The sequence below is a fragment of the Impatiens glandulifera genome, chromosome 9 (genome assembly GCF_907164915.1).
Source record: "Impatiens glandulifera chromosome 9, dImpGla2.1, whole genome shotgun sequence".
In the NCBI taxonomy this organism is placed as follows: Eukaryota; Viridiplantae; Streptophyta; class Magnoliopsida; order Ericales; family Balsaminaceae; genus Impatiens; species Impatiens glandulifera.
In genome coordinates, this window is record NC_061870.1 from 37,777,697 (window position 1) to 37,801,884 (window position 24,188).

A 24,188-nucleotide genomic window follows, 5' to 3' on the forward strand; every position below is an offset into this window, starting at 1 on the left:
ATTGTCCAATGAAGTAACTTCAGATGAATACTAATTTTTAATTATACTTTGATAATATTTTTTTTATCACTAAGATGTACTTCAATTGAAGATTAATTCGGATAATCATAAAAATTATATTGTAAAAGTATAATAAATAATATATAAACGAACACCTCTGTAAAATAAACGGCAAAAATGTTTTTTTTCATTGTTTTTAGACCACTACATACGACTTGGGCTAAGCCCAATTCAAAATGAAACTCCAGAATCTAGACCAGAAACAGGTCGTTTATTGGGCTGAAGAACATAAATCAAAACGGCCCATTATAAAGATTTATAAATTTCTCATTATCATAGAATTCACAATTTTAATAAGCTTCTTTTTTAGTTGGGAAGTAAAAGACGGACGCAAATTTTTACAAGATATTCAAATTTCAAAACATGACTTTTAATTATTTTGATAGTTAATTACCTTAAACAGTTAAACATTATCCATAAATTCAATAGGAGAGTTATACCTATTCCAAGTTATTAAAATGTTTATTGATAAAGATATGTTCTGATAATCCAAGAAAATATTTTATTAGTGTAATATCTCTTCATAAATTTAACAAAATCCTCTACAGTTATTTAATACTTAATCATATGTTAACTCTTTAACTCATCCCAACATAAACTTATTAAGTTGATAAGCATATTTTGAATACTTTTAAATGTTTTAAAACTTTTAAGCCCCAAACAAACCCAATTGGCATATGTAATTCTAAACAACATCATACTTCTTATTATCCTCACAAACTATAAATTAGATTTAGAAGATTTGAATGTAATATATAAAAAAATAGGGGCTTAAACTTATTGTAAAAAAATCCAAAAATAAAAATGCATCAATTTATCTTACAACCATTAAACTACTAATTTATTATAAATTTTAAAATGTTTAGTTTATTAGGTAATAATTTTTTTTAAGCTAAGTTCAGTCTCTTATTAATGATTTTCTGGTTTGAATATGGAGACTTTTATGTCTAACTATTTAGTTTAAGTTTAATTTATAAACTTATTCACATTACAAAATATTAGATCGGTGTGAAAATACTTAGAACTGGAGTGCATCTGAATTTAAACGAAATTTGTCAATATATTTCAAAACATTAATTTATCTGTATCAACCTTCTATAACATCTATTTTTTACATTTTTTATCTGCATCAATATTCCTATAACATATATATATATATTTTGTTTTTTTTTCAAACCTAGATTGGGGTTTTGGATTAGGGCAATATCTTTTAGCATGTTAATATAATAAATTACTATTGGTTCTTTTTTTTAGTACTAATTTTGACAAGTCAACTCCACCATGCAACAGCAGCAGCATAATGATAAATATTAATGCATTCAAAGGCTGAAAAGCCTAAAATAATAATCTCCTCCTCCTTTGCCTAACTAATTAAAATTGAACCTTAATTTAAAAATAAACACAAAATAAAAAAACAACAAAAAAACAAAAACAAAAAGAGCCCATGCTGCTCCTCTCTTACGTACGTACGTACTCATCGTCGTCAGAACCATTATTTGATATATGCCACGTCATCATCCCATCATCTATATGGCTATTTTAGGCGATTGGTAAAGACCTGAAATCCAATCTGACCCACAAATGGAAACTCATCGTCTGCATAACTTCTACATTTTAACCCCACCGTCTTCAATGCCCTCGCCACACGCGCCGACATCCCCTGGCTTCCTCCGGTCACCGACACCGAAAGCGTTTCCGGCCGAAATATTTTCGCCACTTTCTTCAAAACCCTTCCGATATCTTTACCATCCTCGTGGACTGATCCTGTGCACTCGAAGCTAGCGTAACTATACCCATCCTCCGGTGTCACGTGGATAGTCGAGTAACGATCACCATCCATCCCATTCATTGAATATCCGCAAGGATCGAATCCAAAATCACTGATGAATGCTTTTGGATTAATTTCGTTTATTCCCGTTATAACGGTCATATCTTTCCCAGACATGTCTCCTGTCTTGTCGGACGTCGGATGTCGGAAAAATTTCCGGGCGAGAACCGTGTCCAGTTGGGTCATGCAGACTTCGACGGTATAGTATGACGGTTGGGGTTGGTTCTCCGGCCGAGATGGATCGCTGGCCGTGAAAACATGCCAAGAAATCGACGGTAACTTGGACGGCATGACAGTGGCTTTTTTGTAAATAAGGTTGCTTGGTAATGTCTCTTGAATATATATAACTTCATCTTCGAAGCTGGTGTATGGATAAGGCTGGGCTTCAGGGAAAATGAAGCTACCTCGGGTGTACCTACACCCGCAGAGTGATAGCCCTAGATCACGAGCGAATACGATTAATGGACGGATGGATTTGAGTAGCTGAGTGGTCCCACATGTTTTGATTATGATCTTGGTCGGGTATACGAACAAGCTTGATTCAGAAAGGACGTATGAATCAAAGTATTCATTACCCATAGCTGATACTACGGTGCACTGTACCGCATGGAGTACTTCCTCTATCAACTCAAACCTAAGCCCCCGGAGCCCAAGTCCGTCGCCGCCGACGGAGGTTGGGTCGTCGCCGGAAAACTGAAGTTCGATTCTCTTCTCGAATCCTTCAAACCCAGCCATAAATTTTGAATCTTTTATCAATAGAGGGGAGAAATTAAGAGAAATGAATGATCTTTATGTGTTTCTACAGGTGGGGATGAAAAGCTTGTGGAGTGATGAGATATATATATATAGTGGGGTGTGTATATATTGAAAGAGAGAGAGAGAGTGAGAAAGAGGCATGCGGAAGAATTTAGGGTACCAAGAATAAAAGCAATAATGATAGGAGAAGAGGGACATAATGAAATGAATACAAGATGATGGTTACATATTTTTTTTATATTTTTTATTTTTATTTTTTTTAGGGTTCTTGAGATGTTTCTTTCTTTCTTCAGCAGACAACAGACAACGACAACATTTGATGATAACATCTGCCCGAAGCTCACTTTTGCAAATGATGATGAATTGGTTTAAGTCTTAAATAAGGTTATTAATGAAATGGAAATGTTAATTAATTAATTAATGTTGTTTGGATTGAAGGAAGGGGGATGATAGAACTGGACTGTGCCGTGCATGACAGCAATAATGAGAGGAAGTCTTATGGGGGAGACAAACTTAAGTTTTTCCTTTATGGGTGTTGTTGATTTTTATCTAGTAATAGTTACTACGAATGAGGTGTAATTTATTTGAAATGGAAAAAAAAAACACCATCACTGCATAGCAAAGCAAACTCAACGCCATTGCAGAGTTATCTGAAGACAGAGCACTTTGTTTGTTTATCCATCATCATGAATCACAACAAATCTCTCTCTTTCTCTCCTGTAGAAGCAACAAGTTTGGAAAACCAAACAGAGAAGCAAACGGATTGGGGTATTGGTTACACTAACTAGCAGCAACCTTTCTTTCTTTCTTTCAAAACAGAGCACTCTGTTATTATGGCTCAGAATTGTTTTTCATACTCACAAAGACTATTTTTTTAATTCTATTAAAAAAACTATGAACATGGGCTTTTAATGAGAATATATTTAAATAACTTATGACTTACCCTGTATAATAGATTATAGCAAGACATGTTATAAATATGGCTATCACTCCAACTCAATCTCAAAGTGATTAATAGAATCGAGTGATCTTTTAAGCGACTCTTACAAGTCTTTTAAGAATTAATAGAATCGAGTGACCTTTTAGTCTTTTAAGTCGACTCACTCTTACAACTGAATTACTTTGGTGGGTTAGGTTTCATGTTAGATTCTCACTAAATAGACTCTTATTAATTGTGTCAATAGATGATTATAATATATAAACACATTAAAAATAAATAAGGGTTAAAAAAAATAACATCATAACTTAATTACATTAATAAAGCTTTAAGTTTAATTAGCTGAGAATTTTAAGTTTTTTTTTTTTCTGTGTATTGTTTGTATTTTTGTTTTATTATAATTATTTGGGTGTTGGATGACATGCACTTATCTTAATTCTTAACTAATAAATAATAACTCAATAACATTAAGTCCAACTTAAATGAATGTATTTTTAGTAAGAATATATTAACTTTTTAAAAAAGAATATACAACTAATACAAGATATAATCAACAACAATGTCCTTCAAAACAACAATGAATAACATCAAAATATATCAATTAAGACAAAAAAGGAAAGCCCTTGATGAATATACAATGGCCAAGTTAAAATACATCCTTAAAAACAAAGTACTTCAAATCAAATAAATTGAACCCAATCAAAATTTAACTTTTTTAAATACAAATTTTACATTGTCATCTAATTAGGCCAAAATAATGAATGTTAGTACTTAATAGAGATTAATTACACCTTATAAAGTTTGGATAACAAGAAAGATAATTTATTTTGGTATTTCGATAAAAAGTAAGAATCCATATAATAAGGTCATATATAATTTTTGATATGGGTCCCTAAACCTTTTTATTAGACCCCTAAAGTTTGGGGAAACTTTGAAATAAACCCCCAAACTTTGTCAAATTTAGGGAGATTTCAAAATATGGTTAAAATTTAAGGGCTTATAATGTGAGTTACATAAATAATAATTTCCAATATGAATGTATTAGCTAGTGTGACACAAGTTTGTCTCTCTTTTGACATGAATAATTATAATACAAGGAAAAGATATAAGTATAGCCAACAAAGGAAGAGAAAAACAAATAAAACACAAACCAACGAAAACAAACAATGCTACAAACCCTACCCTAAAGGAGGTGAAGTCGATGATAGTCATGAGTATAACTAATAGTGGGTAAGCTAGCATGAATAGTGAGCATATGGCTGAAAAAGCCTTGGAAGTTGCCTGCATTTATTTTGTGATATTTTGGCCAATCTATTTAATTTGTTTGTGAAAACAGGTACATGTTACACAATTATCACACACAGTGATTTGAATAGGAAATAGATCATTGTGAAATGAAATATATATATGGTTTGATAAAATAGAAGAGAGTAATGATGTGAAATTGTGAGTTTAATTTAGTTAGAGGAATCAAAATTTGCAAAAATAGAGGCAAAGGAAATGATGCATAATGTATGTTTTTATGGTTCTGAAGCAGAGCTAGCTGGACCCATTATCATTATGACCAAATCCCACCTCTTTTACCCATTGCACGCCTATCCACCAAACCCTAAACACATGACCCTCTCTCTATGAAATGGATGATGTCAACTATATACTTCAAAAACTCCATGTTTACCTTTATTATATACATATATATGGCTAGTGCCAAATCTTACTTGGAAAGTCCAAACAAAATCCCCACACCTTTTTACATCAAAAGATCATGTAATTACCAAAATCCATCTTTCCTGCATATTTATTTTCAAACTAGTTAATGGGTAATTAAGTAGAGAATCAATATATATTTTTTAATTTGTGTAATTAAATTATAAACATATAGACAAGCTTAGACTTTGGTTTGGACCCACAAGAAGGACAACCCTACCTTTTTTAAGTTTAATCTCATACTAGCTAAGCTAGTTATAAGTAACCACCACCCATATTTTAGTATTATATTCTCCCCCCACCCTTGTTCACTCATAATTCCTTGAGAAAAATCATGCAGTTCCATGACCCATGAAATATGTATATATAAAAAAAGATTGTAATCGGGTCCCAGATGGGTCCATGCCTAATCCAAAATGCACCCTAAAATGAAGGCACACATGGGTCCAGGCCTAAGCCGAAGAGCTAAGGGATGAAAGACAGGTGGGTCCGGCTTAATTGGACGGAGCAGCAGCCTGACGGCGGGAATGGAGAGAGAGAGATAATATTATATGTATATATGGAGGAGAGATGGCTAGTAATGGAGCATGCAATGCATAATGGGAGATGAATATAGTGCAGTGAGTGCTACTGTTTCATGCGCACATCAAAATGAATGGCCATTTTAAGGAGGTGGTGAGGAGCCCACTCACAATATATAACCAATTAACCCAACTCAATGGTGGTGGTGGAGTTGCCACAACAAACATTAAGCTAATTAAGGATCATAATTACTCAATGTTAAACTTTCTTTTAAGCTAAAAAAGCCTACCCATAGCTAAAAGTATATATATAGTTATAGTTCTGCTGTCATTAATTTGAAGTTAAGCTTCATGTTCAAAAGCTAGCTAGTTAATTAATCTCTTGTCCTTGTACTGTTCTGCCCCCTCTGCTCATCATATAATAAATATCAATCATCTCATCTCATCAGATTGATTAATTCATTATTGTAATTTTCACTAATTAATACTCTTAATAATAATAACTAATGACTCCTTAACTCTAAATCTCTATCTAACATTGGAGATTAGAAATGAATATAAATGATAAATAAAGATGGGGGGAGCTTGAAGCAAAAGTTGCTCCTCCAAGCTTTTAGCTAGCTTAGCTCACGGTCCTAATTCTCAATAGCCCCCACAAAGAACAAACAAAAACACACACCAACCAAATCTCTCGATGTGGATGAAGCCCAACACGCCACATCATTCTCCCGTGCCTCTCTCTCCTCTCTCTCTCTCTCTTTCCCTGTCATGTACCAAAGAATGAAAGAGGATCCTTCTTGATTGCTCCACCACTCTCTCTCTCACACACACACACACATTTCATGTAGAAAGGAATAAAGAATCGTTCTTGATTGCACCACGCAAGTAGAATATGATTTGTCCTGTATTTTATTTGGCGTTTGTGATTGATTATACAGCTTGCTGTTTCATTTCATCTCTATCAATGCATATAACATTTAATACCAGAAGCAATCCAAATCCACCCAGATTCCATAGTAGATTTAGTACAATTTTAAGACTCTGTCTTTATTAATTATAGAATAACTCACATGAATTAATCTCTTCCCCCAACAAAACAGGACCAGCAGACCATTATACTATACTAACTTGTTTAGTTTATATTCATGTGGGCCAAACAGAAAGAGTAATAAACATAACCCAAAAACTTTTTCATGTCTTGATGATGTCACTGCTCAGGCATGAAGCTTGTAAACATGGAGGCCATCATGTTCCCTACACTCCAAACTCTCCCCTCCCCCACCCCTCTCTTTTAATCAAAAAGGCATCCAGCATCAGATCGATGATCCAACTTAATGACACTTAAAAGTTATGTTAGGATCTAATTTGAGTATACAACAAAAACTAAAGGATGGTAATATGTTTTTTGACATTTAAGAACATACTAGGAGATACCCAATATTGCAGATACATAATTCCAGAAACGTGAGGCAGAGACATCTCTAGAATAATATATATTTATTCAATCTGCTAGAACAAATTAATCATAATAACCTAAACAAGCTCATATGGTTTCTCTTTGACCCACACAAACTAAACCATTTTTTTATAACTTAAAATAATACTATCTATCAGGGAAATAACAGCCTTTCAATGACATGCGCAGAGATAAAAATCATATATAAAATATTATAAATTCTTCAGTATCCAATCCAAGACTAGTACGATGACACTATGATTAAAGCCTCCTGCCTTTACAAGAGAATTTTCAATTTACATTTGCATGAAATTGCCTTTGGGGACTGGACCTAATCATGTCATAAGCAAGCACCTAGCTGTCAAATTATCACACTGTTCACTACCCCATATCTATAACGCTACAAATAACTTAAGCAAATTAAATTCAACTTGACACGTTTTTTTATGCATTTCTTGTCACAAATTCAAGGGATTGTATACACTTATCAAATAACTGTTTACATTAAAAAAAAATTAGAATCCAACAAAATTCAAGTGATTGTAATAAAGAGTTGATAAATCTGACCAAGATTCAAGCCGAAACGGAACCACCAGCTAGATGTTCATCATCTTTCACTGTATTCTCTCCTGCTGGCTAAAAGAATTTTTTGTGGATAACAATATTTTTTAATTATGCTTTAGCTATGGCAACAGATGGGCACTTCCCCAATGTATTCCAAAGTATATAATCTCCAGAAATAACCTGGCAGAAAATGAACACCACCAATAAAAAGAAATAACAAAACCCCAAAGGAGCTCAAATCACATTCACTATATATCGTACTATATGGCGTGCATATGAAATAAATGTAAAAAACATGTTTTTAAGGTTATTACCTGACTTGAGAACTCCACAGGTGCTTTAACAGGTGGAAAGATATTAACCTACAAATAGCACAAATATTATTATGAGTTCGGACAAGCAGGTAGCATTAGATAAGTGAGTTCAGCAACTTACAGAAGATTTAGGATCTATAGATATTCCGGTTAAAGATGCCCCGATAATCTTGAAAGAAACCTGATATCATATAACAAAAGTGAGCCATTTGCGCAAGCTGACATCACTCACTAACCACATTGAACAGCAGGGCATATACTTTAACTTATCTTAGAGGCTTAGTTTTGAGAAATAAGTCCCTAATACAATAAGCATACATCAAATTCAAATAACTACTAACATGAGATTTTTTTTATGCAGGGTGGGTACCAGATTACTAGTTAACTATGAATCTTTTCTTATTTTTTTAAGGAAAAAAAATTAAAATTTCATTAAAATCATAGTCAAGTCACATCTATGATAGAAGTACAACCAAGTATGTTCATGAGTTCAGAAAAAGACCACAAGGGTCAATGAAACTCACTAAAATCGGAAACTCTCGGTCTCAGAATGAAGCTCATTTCCCTACGACATGGTTGACCCCCGAAAAATTCATTTCTGCTCTTTTTCCGATTCTGTCATCTCCTTCTTCTTTGATCTAATTTTTTCCTTTTTGTTCTGATCCTTAATAGCAACTTCCAGACATTTAGCGGCTTCACACCTTCTCTAAATCCTCTGTACAGAAAGTTGTGACAAAGATTTCATATGGGATGAGGTCGCCTTTCCTCCTAAACTTCAGTTAGGTTTAGTCCTGCCTCTAAATCATTCATCTCCTCAACATCATCGTTCTCACGGAAGTGACAAACAGTAGCTGCTTCACCATGGCTCGATGGGGAGTGATCATCGAATGAATGCATAAACTTTGTTACTAGTCAGTAGTCAACTTTGGCTTACTAGTGTGATATACTACCAATGCTGACTCTCCTGATTGATATCAATCTATCTATTGCTTTATCTGAAACATATAACAAATTTATCTAGTCCCTTACCCTCTCCAACCCACCTTTCCATTGGATTTCTACTTTATGGAGAGAAAAGGCAATTAAAAACAAACATGCATTCATCCAATAGTAAAATTAGAATCCAAATCTGGTAATCGGGTGGATTTCTTATTTATCTCAAGGAAATCCTCATCAAGAAAATAGTAAGTTTTACTTTTAAAAAGCCAAGATAAGCTTTAAAATCTTAGATGTTCAGTAAAGGACCATGATGAATAGTTCAAGTACTATTTTAAGATGGCAAATTCATCCTGACTGGGACAATGGCAACTACGTAATTGCATTGAACAATAAAGAATTCCATTCTAGATTAGATGAAGAGATTTAAGACAATACTTATAAAAAAAAGCTCATTTGTCAAAAGTGCACTTACTTTAGCATAACTATATGCTTGCCAGCAAAATGGCTCATCAAGATCAACTGGTAGGAGGTCCTTGTTCATCTTTTCCACCAAAGATTCCTCTAGATTCGGATTGTTGGTTCCTTCTATCTCTGCATCACTGTCTTCATCCAGGTCATTTCCAAGTATCGATGCTAAGAAAGGTGACCTTTGAACTTGCCACGGAGCAAATTTAATGGTACCCGGGAATGTAGCCTCAACACTTTTTCCAGTAATACCCCTTCCGCTGGTTATGATTTTCCACTCAACTGAGTGTTCAGTAAATAAAACTGTTCCAATTGAAGGTGTCCCATCAAGTGACACAACTCTTCTCCTAGGGAAAGGCATTGTCACAGTGCAAAACTCCATTGTAAGAGGGGATCTGTACCTGTCCATGAGGTGCAACTTGAACAAAAAAGCCCCTTCGTTGGCAGAGACCATAGAAAGCTGGTAAAACCCCTTAACTGGAGGCCCGACATCACAAGTTGCTTGGTAACGCATTAGAACAAAATTACCAAGCGGAGGTGAAAATATGACAGCTTGCTTAGATATTCCTTGTTCTGGAATTTGAGTACAAGGATGATATGATAATACATCAATATGTGCTGTCTCCGATCCTGTCATGGTAAGTGAAACATCAGGCAGGCCTTCTAACTCTGCTCGGCAATTTACTTGACCTGAAATTGAGATACTGTCTTGTATATCATCCCTATCATACAATGCTGCATGAATAGCCTCATGAATAGTGAAAATGATTCTCTGCTTTCCCTTGTAAAGATACGGTTTCCATGCCGGCTGTTTCCTGTCTGCTGGAGGCAAATCTGAGGAAGCAAAGCCATAAAGCTTAATGGCAGATATGTTGGAGTGGTTGAGGTCCAATGGTGTGCCTAAGAAGATTGGTAACCATATATCAGAACAGATTCACAGAACAACAGATGAGAAAATCCAAACAAAATATGTACCAACCAAAGGGCATCGAACTAATAATAAATGTTCTAAGTGCCTCTTTGTCGAAGGGTCTCGAACCAACTTTTGGCGCTTCCAGAGTAGAAACAGCGCTTGAGATGGTAGAAACTGGAACCGGTGCTACCACAGGCTTCGCTCTGCCTGTTATCCCCATACTTCCAGTTAATGAGTCCAGCAAACCGCCTACGGACGGTGCATTAACAACTACCTCAGGTTCTGGAGTATCCCCAGTAACTATGTCACCCAAAGCATGTGCCACCATCAAAGCCCTGAAAGAGATTAAGTAAATGATACACAATTAGTTTAGCAGATATTCTATCGATAAAAGCCTATCGCATTCTAGATGAAGAAAGTTTACCCATTATTCCTGATAAAAGCATCATCAGATAATTTAAGCTTAATCATTACTAGCCATCCATTGAAACAGGAATTAGTTTACTCAATTCACATGATAATCTTCATACATGACATGAACGCAGTGCAAGATGATAATTTTAGCATGCGACAATTCTTAAAACCTACTTATAGATTGGGGAGGTTCATAACCTCATTTGGAAATACATTTTGTATCAATATGAAAAAAAATTGAATCAATTTATGAATCTGTCTCCGACTAAGTTTAATTTAGAAACATAATCACATCCAAATATGTTTTGATCCATCTTTTTTTCATATGGGCCCAAGATCTTGAAGCACTTTACCAATGAGGCCCTATCGATTAGTACTACACATAAAATGTTCAGAAGTCATAAGCATATAGGTTAGCAAAAATTAGAAAATTCTAGTAAAATCTAAACATGGAAGGGGATTGCATAGTAATGGAAAATATATGAAGGCCAATATCTGATAAGAGGCTTAGCCATTGATAACCCCACATTTACTTTTCTACCTCCATATACAAAGATGAAGGAACAAGAGATAACAAGGTGTGAACAATATGGGAAAGACTAATATGGCCCGACCTAGTTCCTCTATAATGTGCAGAACAATGAAACAGCAATGAATAACTTACCATACCCTGTAATTGAAGGAAGCTCAAGTAAAAGGGAGGATATACTTCCATCCCCACCAACAGCACTTCCACAACCAGATTGTGTACAAATTCTCGCATATTCTTTCACATGACGGGGCTCAACTAGGGGCAACACAAGGATGCAGTAAGGGCCTTTTATGTGCAGAATAAAAGGCCATAAGATATATTTCTCTGTTTCGTCCTCTTTGTTCATGTATAAGCTTATAATATGGCGAGTAATTGGATCATCAACCCAAGAATCAGATCCTTCGGTTGACTGAACAACACGAATGCCAAAGCCACGAACTGATCCCTCCCTATAAAACTATAGGAACTCAGTAATTATGATATCCAAATAAACACCATTAATAGAAGCATTGCCATTTAACACATTACAAAAGGAACCAACTCTCAAGTATTCAAAAGATCAAGTAAATTATCTGTGGTCAAAAAGAGTCCCCAATCAAAGACATTGTGATATATCTATAGAATCTAATACATAAGGATTCATCTTTTCGACTACGTTATCAATAATACAACAAAATCTTTGTGCCCTTGAGCTCAGGGCTGTTAAATTTAATTAGCTTGATAAATAGAAGCATCTACCAACTTAACCCAAAAGTGCAACCTTAAGGAGAAACGCACAGCATAATAAGAATGTAAGATAATTTCTAAGTTAGTATAATCAAGTAGCACAAACTAAGTCATTTTTGTTGATTCATTGATGAAGCCAACATTTTCCTAAAATCATGTATATCCCATAGCTGCTGGAAAATAAACTATGGTTACCCAGACAAAAACCCAGAAACAACAGACCTAGAATTCAACTCTTCCCGAAATTCGGAATTGGTTTAGTTATTAATCCAAGGTTGGATGAAACTCAAACTCCCACACAAAGTTTCAAACCCCAATTCATTGAGCTAACCTTACATTGATAAAAGATATATCTTTGCTGAAACGCTCAACTAACAAGAATAATTGCCTCCAGCGGAATCTTGGAAGACATGAGATAGAGAAAGAGAGAGACCAATAGAATTAAGTAGAAAACAACCTCTTCTTCCGGTCAGCGAAAGCAGCTGCTAGCTCTGAATCGGAAGGAATCAATGACAGTACGGAGTATTTATGGCTACCATCTGGTGAAGAGTCGTTCCAAGTCTTACAAGCTGATCGCCACCGCCTTTCCACAACCGGAAACCTCCTGCAGGCAGTAGAACGCCAAAATCAGCTTGGAAAACATGAATTAGTCAGAAAAAAAATAATGAACAATGCTTAGAGAAACAACGGTATAAGAATAGAAAAGCATAGAACCTGGAGAAGACGATGACATCCTGAAGATTCAGGATCCAAAGGGCTCTGATACTACAGCCGCCGGCCAAGGAGTTCTCCATCAGTAAAAGCTGCAATTACTTCTTCAATTGGAGTAGAAGAGAATAGGAATGAAGGAAGGAAGATTCAGGGGAACGAAACTGCAGTTTATTCTATTCTACATCCAGCTTCCATCCCCCTTTTTTTTTTATCTTGAATTATTTGAAAATAATTAATTGTGTATGTAAGAATAGTTTACTTGTATAAAATATAAATGCATTCTTATTATTTAATGTCTTCGAATATTATAAAATTATACTTTAGTACTTTAATTTATTTAAGTGATGAAATTAAAAATATTTTTTTACTTACAAATAAATTTTAAATAATATTAAACTTATTTAAGAATATTATAAAATTATACTTTAATTATTTAAGAATATTATAAAATTATACTTTAATTATTTAAAAATAATATTTTTTTTAAATAAATTTTATAATTTTAAAAATAAACTCTCAATCTAAACTGGTCAATAATTTTAACTACTGAAATATTAATTTTCCTTACAAATAATTATTATTAATGTGTTAATAACACATTCTTATATTAAAAAAGTTACATTTTATTAATTTATATACTTTTCAAATGACACTGTAGTCTCATTTGTGCAACTACCTTATTGTAGTCTCATTTGTGCAACTACCTTATTTGATTTGAGGCTTATAATTTAAAAAAGTTGTTTGGTAGATAAATTATTTATTAGAATTGAATTTTATATATATAGTCATTTATATTTCTCTACAAAAATAAAAACTCTTTAATATTTATTCAACTAACTTAATTCAATATTATTCTTTATCAAAATAAAATAAAATTTTAACTCAGTATAGGAAAATCACTCTATCTCAAAGATCTCCAAAAGAAAATAAAAATATTTATGGATCTTGAAATTAACTCGCAACCAATTTAAATATGAAATGCCATATAATTAAGTTAGATTAATAAGTGAGATGGTGTTAATTGGTTCAACAAGTTGGATTAATAAGTAAGTAATATTATATGATCCAATCCAATATATATATATATATATATATATATATATATATATATATATATATAGTGGTTCCATCACTTTCATTTATCATATTATTTTCGACTCTCTCCCAATACGCTGAGCTCGGACATTATATATATATATATATATATTTAGGGATATATATATCGATATAAGAGGAGAGGGTGAGGTTGGGAATTGGGAATTGTGATTCGCATAGCAAAGCGAGACCCCGAAGCTTGATGACGATTGACTCTGAAAGAAGAGAATGGAGAAGAAAGCAAATAAGAGAGGCGTGAGGGCTGCTGCACATCCTTGTGTTTGATCATACAAATACAATTCGATCTCACGGGGGCTCGCAATCTCATTTGATGATCTCCTTCTGTCAAATGTATCTTTTTTTCTTTCATCGAAATGCATGCAGATTGCAGCGATAAACCTGTCTCACGCACTTCTTTTTTTGGTTCAAAGGCCTCGTCTTAGCTACACATCTGAAGTTTCGTTGCAAAACCCTAACCGAGTTCAGCTTCAGATATCCCAAGGTAAAACCCTAATTTCATTTTCTGCTATTTTTAATCTGTCTGGCGTTGATATAGCGTGTTACTGGATTAAGAAATGGAGATTTGACATCCATCTTTTGCTCGGCATGATCGATTGGCCTGACCCTAGTGTAATTTAATTGGTTATTTTATCATCATTTCAGGCTTTCAGCTTGTTGAATATTTTGCATAATCTCTCGTCCTTTCTCAGTACAAAAAGAAAACTACCAACTTATCCATATCTCCAGACAATTTGGAATTTGTTCATGTGTTTATTTCGGTTTCCTTGAGAACAGTTTCATTTTGCTTGGTTATGTCATTATTTAGCGTGTGTTCACAACTTCACATAGATGGACAATTCCATTTTCTGGAGAAGTTGATATTTGTAGAATATAAAACTATTGGTGATTTGCTTAAGCACATCATTAAATTGTCAAGAAGCGATGCATTAGCTTGACTAAGGACTTTCTTCTAAAAGCTTTGGTAACACAAAAGCATGAATGAGCTTCCTCTCAGAACTAGACGTTAGAGTATTCCATATGAAGTCAAAATCCGATCTCTTATGGGTTCTTCTATTGTTTCCTTTTTCTTGAATAACATGGATAAACCTTTTCTGAGCTTCTCTTTGGCCAAAAGTGGTAAACTAATGTACATTATCACTATATTGAGCTGTTGTTATATAGTTGTTATTACTGTGCATATTCAGTTTGAAATCCAAGCTTTTATGAGATGCTTCTCTTGTTGCCTTTTAGAATAACAGTAGGAGCACACTTTTTCCTGAGCATCTCTTTTGGCCAAAACTGATACATTCATGTTCAGTATCCCTATATTGAGTTGTTGTGTACTACTGTATTTATAGGCTAATACTTTTAAAGGCATCTTTAAAACCTGCTATGAGGTATGCAAGTTCGGTTACAGATTTTAACTGTTTCTTTATGCGCCAACACATCCAAATATGAGTTGCATGTGGATGCTCAAATACCAAGTTGAATTTGAGATGAACCAAGAAGTATAATTATTATAATGGATTATTACAAGCTTGAACTATGAAATACTCTATTTTCTCCAGAAATAGAACCAGGTGCCTGTGATCATTCATCATATCTACAGATTAATACATGTGGAATAGTTGTTGAGTGTGATTTAGTCTAATTTCTAGAAAGTATAGTTAGATTGTTCTTCTAGTGATCTCTTTCAATTTGTTTGGCTGTCTAAAAACATATGTATCCACTTTTAACCGAGTGAAGAAGGTAATCAGTCAGATTTTTATGAAAGTCATTCATTTGCTTCTTTTTAATGGAAGTTTTAATTTAGAGCCTTTTTTCTCTATTTGATTATACCTGACTCTTATGTCATTTTGTATCAGTGCAACTGCTCAAAATTTCACATGCTGTCCTTTTTCCTTTGTATTTGATATACTTAAAATAAGTGATACAGTATTTCTGTGTATTTATTATCTATACTAACTATATTAGGCAGCCCTAGGCTGCTTGTGTTATAACAATTTGATTTTATGGATTTGGTTTTATAAATAGTTAAATTCTTATATTCTATGTTTATGTTAACCATTGATTTTAATAGCCTTTGTTCAGTTATCTAATTTTTTGTTTGTTTGTTTCTTATAGCATTTACCTCTCACATGTAAAAAGTTGTGTTTGTAATCTTTCTTGTGAATGGCCTGTCTGGTATAATATAACAATCTTGAGAAAATTCTGGAAACTTTATATTTGCAAGTGATCATGTTCTTCTCTAATGTGTGTACTATTTCACAGATACTGATATGAACAGAGAAGAGCTTGGAAAAATTATGACTGTTCGGTCGAAACAAGTGGGTGTAATGGTTAATAGAAATAATGGAACAAAAGGTAATGAAGGAGAGTCCAAGCTTGAACCACATTTAGGATTAGAGTTTGACTCAGCAGAAGATGCACAGGAGTTCTATAACGTACATGCAGCGCAAGCTGGATTCAAGATTAGGATTGGCCAGTTGTACCGGTCCAGAGTTGATGGTTCAGTTATTTCTCGGAGATTTGTGTGTTCAAAAGAGGGATTCCAAACCAATTCAAGAACAGGGTGTCCAGCATTCATAAGGGTTCAAAAAAATGATTCTGGAAAGTGGGCTATAGCAAATGTCAAGTCGGACCACAATCACGACCTTGGACTTCCTGGGGAAATTCAGCCACCCAGCATACAAAGGAAAGTATTTCCAGCTGCCAGATCTTCAGCTATTGTATCCACTAGAACTGGAATAAGGTCACATGAAAATGGGCAACAAATCCCAACAGATGCTGTTGTTGATGTCAAACGTTTGAAAAGGGAACAAGCTGAAGGAGGAGTACCTTCAATTCAGCCCTATAAGGGTCTTGAATTTGCTTCTGCTAATGAAGCATATAAATATTATCACGGGTATTCTTCTTGCGCAGGGTTCAAAGTGCGTATTGGTCAGTTGTTCAGATCAAAGAACGATGGTTCAATTACATCCCGAAGGTTTGTGTGCTCTAAGGAAGGACATCAGCATCCTTCAAGGGTTGGTTGTGGGGCATACTTGAGGATCCAAAAGCAAGAATCGGGAAGGTGGGTAGTTGATCGATTGAACAAAGAACACAATCACCAGCTTGACTCCCCAGTTGCTTCCAGTCAAAAGGGGTTTAGAGAGGATGTTAATTGTTCATTAAGAGATATAAATTTCTCAGACCCGATTGATGGAATTGACCTAGTCAAAGGAGAGCGTGAAAATAATATTGGAACCGATTGGTACCCTATGCTTCTTTCTTATTTTCAGTCTAGACAAGCAGACGACACCGGATTCTTTTATGCAATAGAAGTGGATGATGAAGGAAAATGTGGAAGTGTTTTCTGGGTTGATGGACGGTCTAGATTCTCTTGTAGTCAGTTCGGGGATGCCATTGTTTTAGATACAACTTACAGGAGCAATAGCTATTTGGTCCCATTTGCTTCTTTCATCGGGGTAAACCACCATATGCAACCTGTGCTTCTCGGCTGTGCATTGATTGCAGATGAATCTGAAGAATCTTTTACTTGGCTTTTCCAGACATGGGTTAGGGCTATGTCTGGACGACTCCCATTGTCGATTATAGCCGACAAAGACACATCTATTCAGCATTCGATCGCTCAAGTTTTTCCAGGCGCTCATCACAGATTTTCTTCATGGCAAATTAAGGCGAACGAACAGCAATATTTAGGACCGTTTCTCTCTATGGATAACGAGTTCAAATATGAATACGAAACTTGCATTTCTCAGAGTCAGACCCCAAGTGAATTCGATTCTGCCTGGAATGCACTTTTGAACAAATACGATTTGAAGGAGAACACTTGGTTGAAGGAAATGTATAGAACACGCAAAAGTTGGGTACCGTTGTACCTCCGCGCAACTTTCTTCGCAGGCATCCCTTTGGATGGAAGCATGAAACCTTTCTTTGGTACGTTCTTGAACGCTCATTCCCCCGTGAATGAGTTTGTCATACGGTATGAAAAAGCTGTGGAGCAACGTCGGGAGGAAGAAAGGAAGGAGGATTTCAACTCATTCAATTTACAGAGCCCTCTTCACACGAAAGACCCGATAGAAGAACAAGGTAGAAGGCTTTATACATTGACAATGTTCAAAGCTTTTCAGAAAGAACTTTTGGAATGCTTCAGTTACGTTGGAATAAAGATTAATGTAGAAGGTTCCATCAATAGATATTTGGTGCAGAAGTGTGGGAATGGAGATGAGAGGAATACGGTTGCCTTCAATGGTTCAAATCTTAATGTTAGTTGCAGCTGTAAAATGTTTGAATTTGAAGGTGTGCTGTGCAGGCATGCCTTAAAGATATTTCAGATTATGAATATAAGGGAGCTTCCATCTCGATATATACTGCATCGATGGACGAAACATGCCAAGTATGGTATTCTAAGGGATGTCGATTCAGGCGGTGGATCTCAAGATTTCAGGGCGTTGATGTTGTGGACTCTAAGAGAAGAAGCTCGTAACTACATCGAAGCAGGGGCAACCTCTCTCGAAAGATACAAGATTGCTTTCGAGATCATGCAGGAAGGACGTAGAAATCTATGTTGGCAAAACTGACGGCTATATGAACAAGGTCAGTCACAGACTTCCGTTTTTTCTTTGCTGCCTTTACATGAACTGTGCTTAAACCTAATTCTTGCTTAAATTATTATTTATTGGGTTTGTACAGATGCTGTGCCTAGTGGGGATTTATTTGCTTGGATGCTTCTTTTTTAATCTGAAATCAGATTTATACTTGAAATTATGGGGAGGTCTTGAAAGATACAAGTATATGCTTCTTTTGAATCTGTAATCATGTAGCTGGTTGAGAAAATCCTGTACATTTTATTATTATTATTATCATTATTATTGTAGTGATCCTTTCTTTGGAAGCTTAATGATGGGTATTCTGTAACCTTCTTAATTTTGTTGCTAATAAATGCATTCTCCTCCATGATTTTGATGCACTTTCTTCTCCTAAGCATCTACAGGGAGAAGAGTGCAAGGCATGAAAAACTTAATATCTGAAGAATGAGAATACATAGTTTTTGACTTGTGCTCTCAACAAATGATACTACTGTTTCAACAATTATTTGATTTATCCTTTTTAGTGTTAAATAAAACAGATACTATATTTCAATCTTCAAGCAGCTTCATTGCATCTTCTACCAAGGAATGAATTGTTATGCTGTGACGGCCCAATCCAACTGTGCCACAGAAAACATTGAAGCTTTCCAACTCCGACGTTGTTTCTGTAACAGACTCCAACTGTTTTAAGAGTTCCAGTTCCTTGAACATCTGAATGTTGGTTTCATCGTGCTTCATCATAGTAATTGTCAACTCTATGACGAACCTCCTCATTCTTGGAGTCTTTATTGGAGGATACTCGTGTTTCTTCAGAATCCCAATAAGCACATTCCCTAATTCAGCCTTTTCGATTCCTAATTCTCTCTGGAATATTTCGCTTGATTCCTTTGTAGTCATGTATTTGAAAACATGTGCTGCCAATCCCACCATCACTTCTAGCAATTTGCTATCTTCTTCCATGATACCTCTTAGAACCTGCATAATTTCAATTTCTGAGAAACCCTAAATTCTTTTTTGTTTGTGCATAAGTAGAGAATTATGAACTTACTGTTGGTGCTGCAGATGTGATGCCTCTCAATTGTGCAAAGTGTTCGCCTCCAGAATAGGCGCACAGGTTTCTCAAGATTCTGGCGGCGTTAATTTGCAAGAGGGGAATCTTCAAGGCTACGATTAGTTTTTCGATAACCCTCAGTTTTAGAATCCGATGACAGTTATTTTTGCTTTCTAGTGCCAACATTGCTAAAGCTTGTCCTGCCACAGCTCTGACATGAATATGGCTTTCAGGCATATCTTGGTTAAAGAAGATGTTGAATAATTCTCTGAGGACTCCGCCTGTTCCTCCGATCCTTTCGGTCGCATCGTCTTCGAGTGCCAGGCTTGTCAAGATTTCAATCCCTAGTTGTTGTAGAATAGGTTTTTTCTCTCCATACCTCAGTATGTCTCTTATGTTGCTGATTGTGAAGACGATCTCAGAGATTTCTTTTCGGAGCTGTTTGCCTGTATTTCCTGTCATGCTGGCTAACATCTTCAGTACTTGAAGCGATCGTTTGAGGGTCAGAATCTCCGGTTGCGTAACTGTTTCGTCTTCTTCCATAAGTAGCCTCTCCCTGGCTTGTGTGAAATCTATGATCTTAGGTAAGAGACCTCTAGTGTTGCCAATCTTTCCACAATTCTCATGGTCACGAGAAAGCTTCTTTATGATTAGAAGTCCCAAATGATTGAATGACCAGAAATCGTAATTCTCATTGTCCTGATTCATTTTCGTTTCGGGTATACAGTCGCCTGCACCTCCATGTGAACTCCGGCTGATTTGGAGAAGCGACGATATTGATTCCATGGCCCCTGGTACTCCAGCAACCCGGAGTGAATTCTGCTTTTTATTGACTAATCTGGACAAGATCTCTGCTGCAGATAATCTTATCTCTTCGTCTTCGAAATCTTTCCAGTTCAACATCTCGACCAGCCTTTCTATGACGGATATTTTAACCCCTATCTTCTGCAACGTATCGTCTGAAAACCTCTCGCAGGATATGAATTTCCTGAGGATTCTGACTCCGATTAGCTGTTCGTCGGGTGAATCTGAATCCATGAGTTCCGTAGCGAACGAAACCATGTCCATTTTCAAACCGTCGAAAATGCTTCCGTTGACACACTTGGAGTAAGCGTCGTAGAAGAAGCGTTTGATGGAAATCTTTCCAAAAGATTCGAGTTCACATTCCTTGTTAACTTGGTCCAGCAATTTGCAGTAAATGACCATATACTCCCAGTAAATCTTCTCCAACAGAAACAATGAAGCTTCTGCCAAGGCAAGTGAGTAGAAAATAGTGAGGGCCGCCTTTCTATTCCTCTTGTCCGTATCTCCTTTCTCAATTTCGCCATAATCGTGTTTTATAAGCTTCATCAGAGACAATACAGCGCAGGCTGTTGCAGATGCAAGCTGGAGCCAGTTGAGAAACTTGCTGACGTTTCTCGTATGGAAAACTGATTTGGCATATGGTAAAAGAGGAACATCTGATGTCACCCAGGTTCTGGTCGGAATCCTTTGCTGATTCCAGTTTTTGCGGCTTACCAGGTGTGGTTTCCTGGAAACTTGTCTACTGCTGACAATGGGTTTGAATTTGAAATTGAAAATTGATTTAACCTTTTTGATAATGAAATGTGAGCTGGATTTTATAGCCCGGAAGCTATTTCCGGCCATGGACCATGTGGCTTGGTGTTGCCATTCGAGCTCATGGCTACGGCTGAAAATCCGAGCACCTTCAACGACCAAAATGACGGTTATGAACCAGAAGTCTGTAGTGTCGAGAGTGATTGCGAAGCCGCCGAGAAGAACGACGGTTGCCCAGATGAAGCCTAGAGTTCCTAGGCCGGTGGCTGCTTTCTCGAATACGGCGAGGCGGAGGGCAAAGAGAGTGAGCTTTTTCTCAGGGGCGTGGTCGTATGTAGAGGATTGAGAAATGGAATTGGCATTACTGCTTTCGATTTTATCTATGCTGCTGCTGGTCTGGGGTTCGAAAATAGTTGAGCCCCTGCTTGTCTGTTCCATATCTATGACGACGGTACTGGTTTCTCCTCCTTGGACATCTGTTTTATTATGATGATGATCATCATCATCATCCGACATTGTTCTTGGGGAAGAAGTTTGAGTTCTGTCTGGGGTGTGGGGGAGAAGAAAATGCTTATGGAGGAGGAAGATAGAAAATAAATAATATTAATAAAGTTGCTTCCTTTATGTCGTTGCAATTCTTTTCTTTTCTTTTCTATCGTGATCCTATCCTTTTTTTCTTTTTCCACGACCAATCATGTCTATTCTTAAATAGACACTATGACTTGTTTCAAATATTTTGCTTATAACAACTTCTTCACCAAGCAAGCAGTCTGTTAAGTTTGTTTGAATTAACGATGGTGGTTTGTAGGATAATTAATTAGCTGTCTACATCAGGGTCAGATTCCAGCTGTGAAGCCGTGATTATTTGATATAATTTATATCCTCTAGGCAGTGCATTTTCACACACGTCTGCAGAAGAAGAGAAGACAAAGATGTGATTTTTATGATCAATAATTGTTGCTAAAAATGTAAGCTACTAACATTCTTCTTATGTAGGATCAATCGTACGTTTGTTATTTGGTGTGATCTGTCATCAAATTAATTATTTGGTGTGAAAAGATTTAATGTTTTGTGTCAAGTTAAAGGTACCAAGGGGGGGGCGTGTTGTGATATTATACACTAAATATTATTGTATTAATTAATAAACCCTAGTTTTCACAATTAATAATAATAATAATAATAATAATATTAAGCAAAACATGTTGATTCAATTTTGTGTGGGCTTTCACTGAGGTGGTGTAAGTAAGCACTTATTTTATAACAAACACAGCCCATTAAGAGACACCTACTTTTTGGAATAGTTAATGAACATGTTTAATAAACCAGTTAAGCATGTCTTGTAGGGCATCCTCTGCACTCTTGACAGCCCATTTATCCTCCCTGTTGTACCTCATCGTCCATCCATGCCCTACCCCAGCAAATATCTTCACAAAACTATCCATCACCTACAATATATATTATCTATTTTACTTCTCTCTTATAATTATTCTATCTATTTGGTAAGTAAAAAAATATCCTACCTCAGATTTAGCAGCAAGAATTTCTCCAAAGCGTTTCAGTTGATCAGGCGGTGAAGCATGGTCAATCTCAGCTCCCAGTATAGCAGTTGGAATCTTGATCTCTAATTGTATTATTATTATCATTATTATTTATTTATTTGTAATAATAATAATAACATTAATTAGTCTTCTTTATGTTAGGTTAGAATGTTCACCAGGAACTTCATCTTCTGGGATGCGGCCTGGATGGAGTATGACTGCACCCTGAATGTGATCAGTCTTGGCCAATTTTGCCACTACAACACCTGATGAACAATGTGAAACCCTCATTAAAATAGCATTAACATGTAAATGAGAGATTATCCTTGATTGAGCCATTCAATTCAATTCAATTCACCTCCCCAACAAAAACCTGCAGCTCCTATGGAAGTTACACCTTGTTCTCTCAAGGAAACAATAACGGTTATGGCATCTTCGTATCCTTTGTCCTATGAGATAAATAAAAAACCCAAGAGAATTGTTTTTCTTTTTAAATATCTGCCTCAAAAGCCTGTCTAAAAATGACTAGAAAACGCGAAATCAATAGGAAGAACCGTGGGGTGAGCCTTTCTCCATGATTCTCGATTCATTGCTGGGTTGTCCAAGTCATAAGGTTCGCCATTGAAGAAATCAGGAACAACTACTAGAAATCCAGCTGCTGCTACTTTGTCTGCTACTTTCCTTTCCGACCAAAGAACACACATATATATCTTATCAAGATCAAACGATAACTTGAATTGAAACATAGATACTCTCCTTTATAAAAGTTGTAATTTCAATCAAACAAGGAAAGAAAAACACAAGCCTAATCAAATTTCAATACCTCAAATTTGGAGCTTCATAACCTGCAAAATGAATTTGCAGACAAGCTTAAGGGACTTTGGAATCAGTAGATTGTGCTATTAAACGTTAGGCCTTGTTTGATCAAGGACCCTTTATTCATTGATCAATCATCAACCAAAAACCAAATTACCACAAACTCTTTACAACAAATAAATATTGTTTCGTCATTGAACCTAAAATAACCCCAAATAATCCATTCAAAACAATTGGCTTAATTCAAACAAAAAAAACATCAAACAAGCTCTTAATTGAAATTGATATAAATCAAGTATAGTAAACGAAAGAAGCTTGGATTACTTAATCGTCACTGTAAATCAGTCACTAACCAAAGATATCAGAGATGAGGACGATGGCAAGCTTTGAATGATCAGTCCCGGCAACGTAGGTCTTGAGTCCTCCGAGCTCTTTCACGATCCCTTTACCGAACGTTGAGCTCAGGATTGGTGGGTTCTCAAAGCACTCTGAAGACGACATACTACTATGACTCTATGTCTCAATTCTCCTCTCCCTATTCTGCACAAAGAAAGAAAGAAAGAAAAGAGAGATCTTCTTCTCGAGTATGCAGACGGCCGGCAGATATAATAATATACATTTTATAAAAAGAAACCAATTTTATTTTTCCAAAAGAAAAAAAAAGGTCAACTCTGGTTCATAACACAACAAAATTCG

At 35.6% G+C, this 24,188-nt stretch overlaps 5 protein-coding genes across 6 annotated transcripts; 1 reads left to right on the forward strand and 4 right to left on the reverse strand.

Annotated features, from left to right (window-relative positions):
* Positions 1 to 1,358: 1,358 nt before the first annotated feature.
* On the reverse strand, positions 1,359 to 2,717 carry LOC124915569 (S-adenosylmethionine decarboxylase proenzyme 4-like). Its single transcript, XM_047456319.1, has one exon. The coding sequence runs from the start codon at positions 2,621 to 2,623 to the stop codon at positions 1,595 to 1,597; it is 1,029 nt and encodes a 342-aa protein (XP_047312275.1). The 5' UTR covers positions 2,624 to 2,717; the 3' UTR covers positions 1,359 to 1,594.
* Positions 2,718 to 7,679: 4,962 nt separating this feature from the next.
* On the reverse strand, positions 7,680 to 13,041 carry LOC124914939 (AP-5 complex subunit mu). The gene is made up of 8 exons (XM_047455572.1): positions 12,847 to 13,041; positions 12,590 to 12,736; positions 11,544 to 11,855; positions 10,527 to 10,795; positions 9,555 to 10,447; positions 8,265 to 8,324; positions 8,144 to 8,191; positions 7,680 to 8,009 (listed from the first exon to the last, which is right to left on the reverse strand). Exons 1-8 carry the CDS (start codon positions 12,924 to 12,926, stop codon positions 7,938 to 7,940), a joined length of 1,881 nt encoding a protein of 626 aa, XP_047311528.1. The 5' UTR covers positions 12,927 to 13,041; the 3' UTR covers positions 7,680 to 7,937.
* Positions 13,042 to 14,070: 1,029 nt separating this feature from the next.
* Positions 14,071 to 18,841, forward strand: LOC124914480 (protein FAR1-RELATED SEQUENCE 7-like). Of its 2 annotated transcripts, XM_047455037.1 has the most exons (4): positions 14,071 to 14,289; positions 14,370 to 14,440; positions 16,210 to 18,537; positions 18,634 to 18,841. In XM_047455037.1, exons 1-3 carry the CDS (start codon positions 14,270 to 14,272, stop codon positions 18,519 to 18,521), a joined length of 2,403 nt encoding a protein of 800 aa, XP_047310993.1. In that variant the 5' UTR covers positions 14,071 to 14,269; the 3' UTR covers positions 18,522 to 18,537; positions 18,634 to 18,841. The 2 variants fall into 2 exon arrangements, with proteins under 2 accessions (XP_047310993.1, XP_047310992.1); XM_047455036.1 differs by having other exon boundaries at positions 14,071 to 14,440.
* Positions 18,842 to 18,943: 102 nt separating this feature from the next.
* On the reverse strand, positions 18,944 to 21,775 carry LOC124914479. The gene is made up of 2 exons (XM_047455035.1): positions 19,579 to 21,775; positions 18,944 to 19,505 (listed from the first exon to the last, which is right to left on the reverse strand). The coding sequence occupies exons 1-2, from the start codon at positions 21,652 to 21,654 to the stop codon at positions 19,080 to 19,082; spliced, it is 2,502 nt and encodes an 833-aa protein (XP_047310991.1). The 5' UTR covers positions 21,655 to 21,775; the 3' UTR covers positions 18,944 to 19,079.
* Positions 21,776 to 22,282: 507 nt separating this feature from the next.
* Positions 22,283 to 24,184, reverse strand: LOC124914671 (endo-1,3;1,4-beta-D-glucanase-like). Its single transcript, XM_047455261.1, has 7 exons — positions 23,846 to 24,184; positions 23,500 to 23,521; positions 23,231 to 23,357; positions 23,035 to 23,125; positions 22,853 to 22,942; positions 22,659 to 22,759; positions 22,283 to 22,583 (listed from the first exon to the last, which is right to left on the reverse strand). The coding sequence occupies exons 1-7, from the start codon at positions 23,991 to 23,993 to the stop codon at positions 22,440 to 22,442; spliced, it is 723 nt and encodes a 240-aa protein (XP_047311217.1). The 5' UTR covers positions 23,994 to 24,184; the 3' UTR covers positions 22,283 to 22,439.
* Between the last annotated feature and the right edge of the window lie 4 nt (positions 24,185 to 24,188).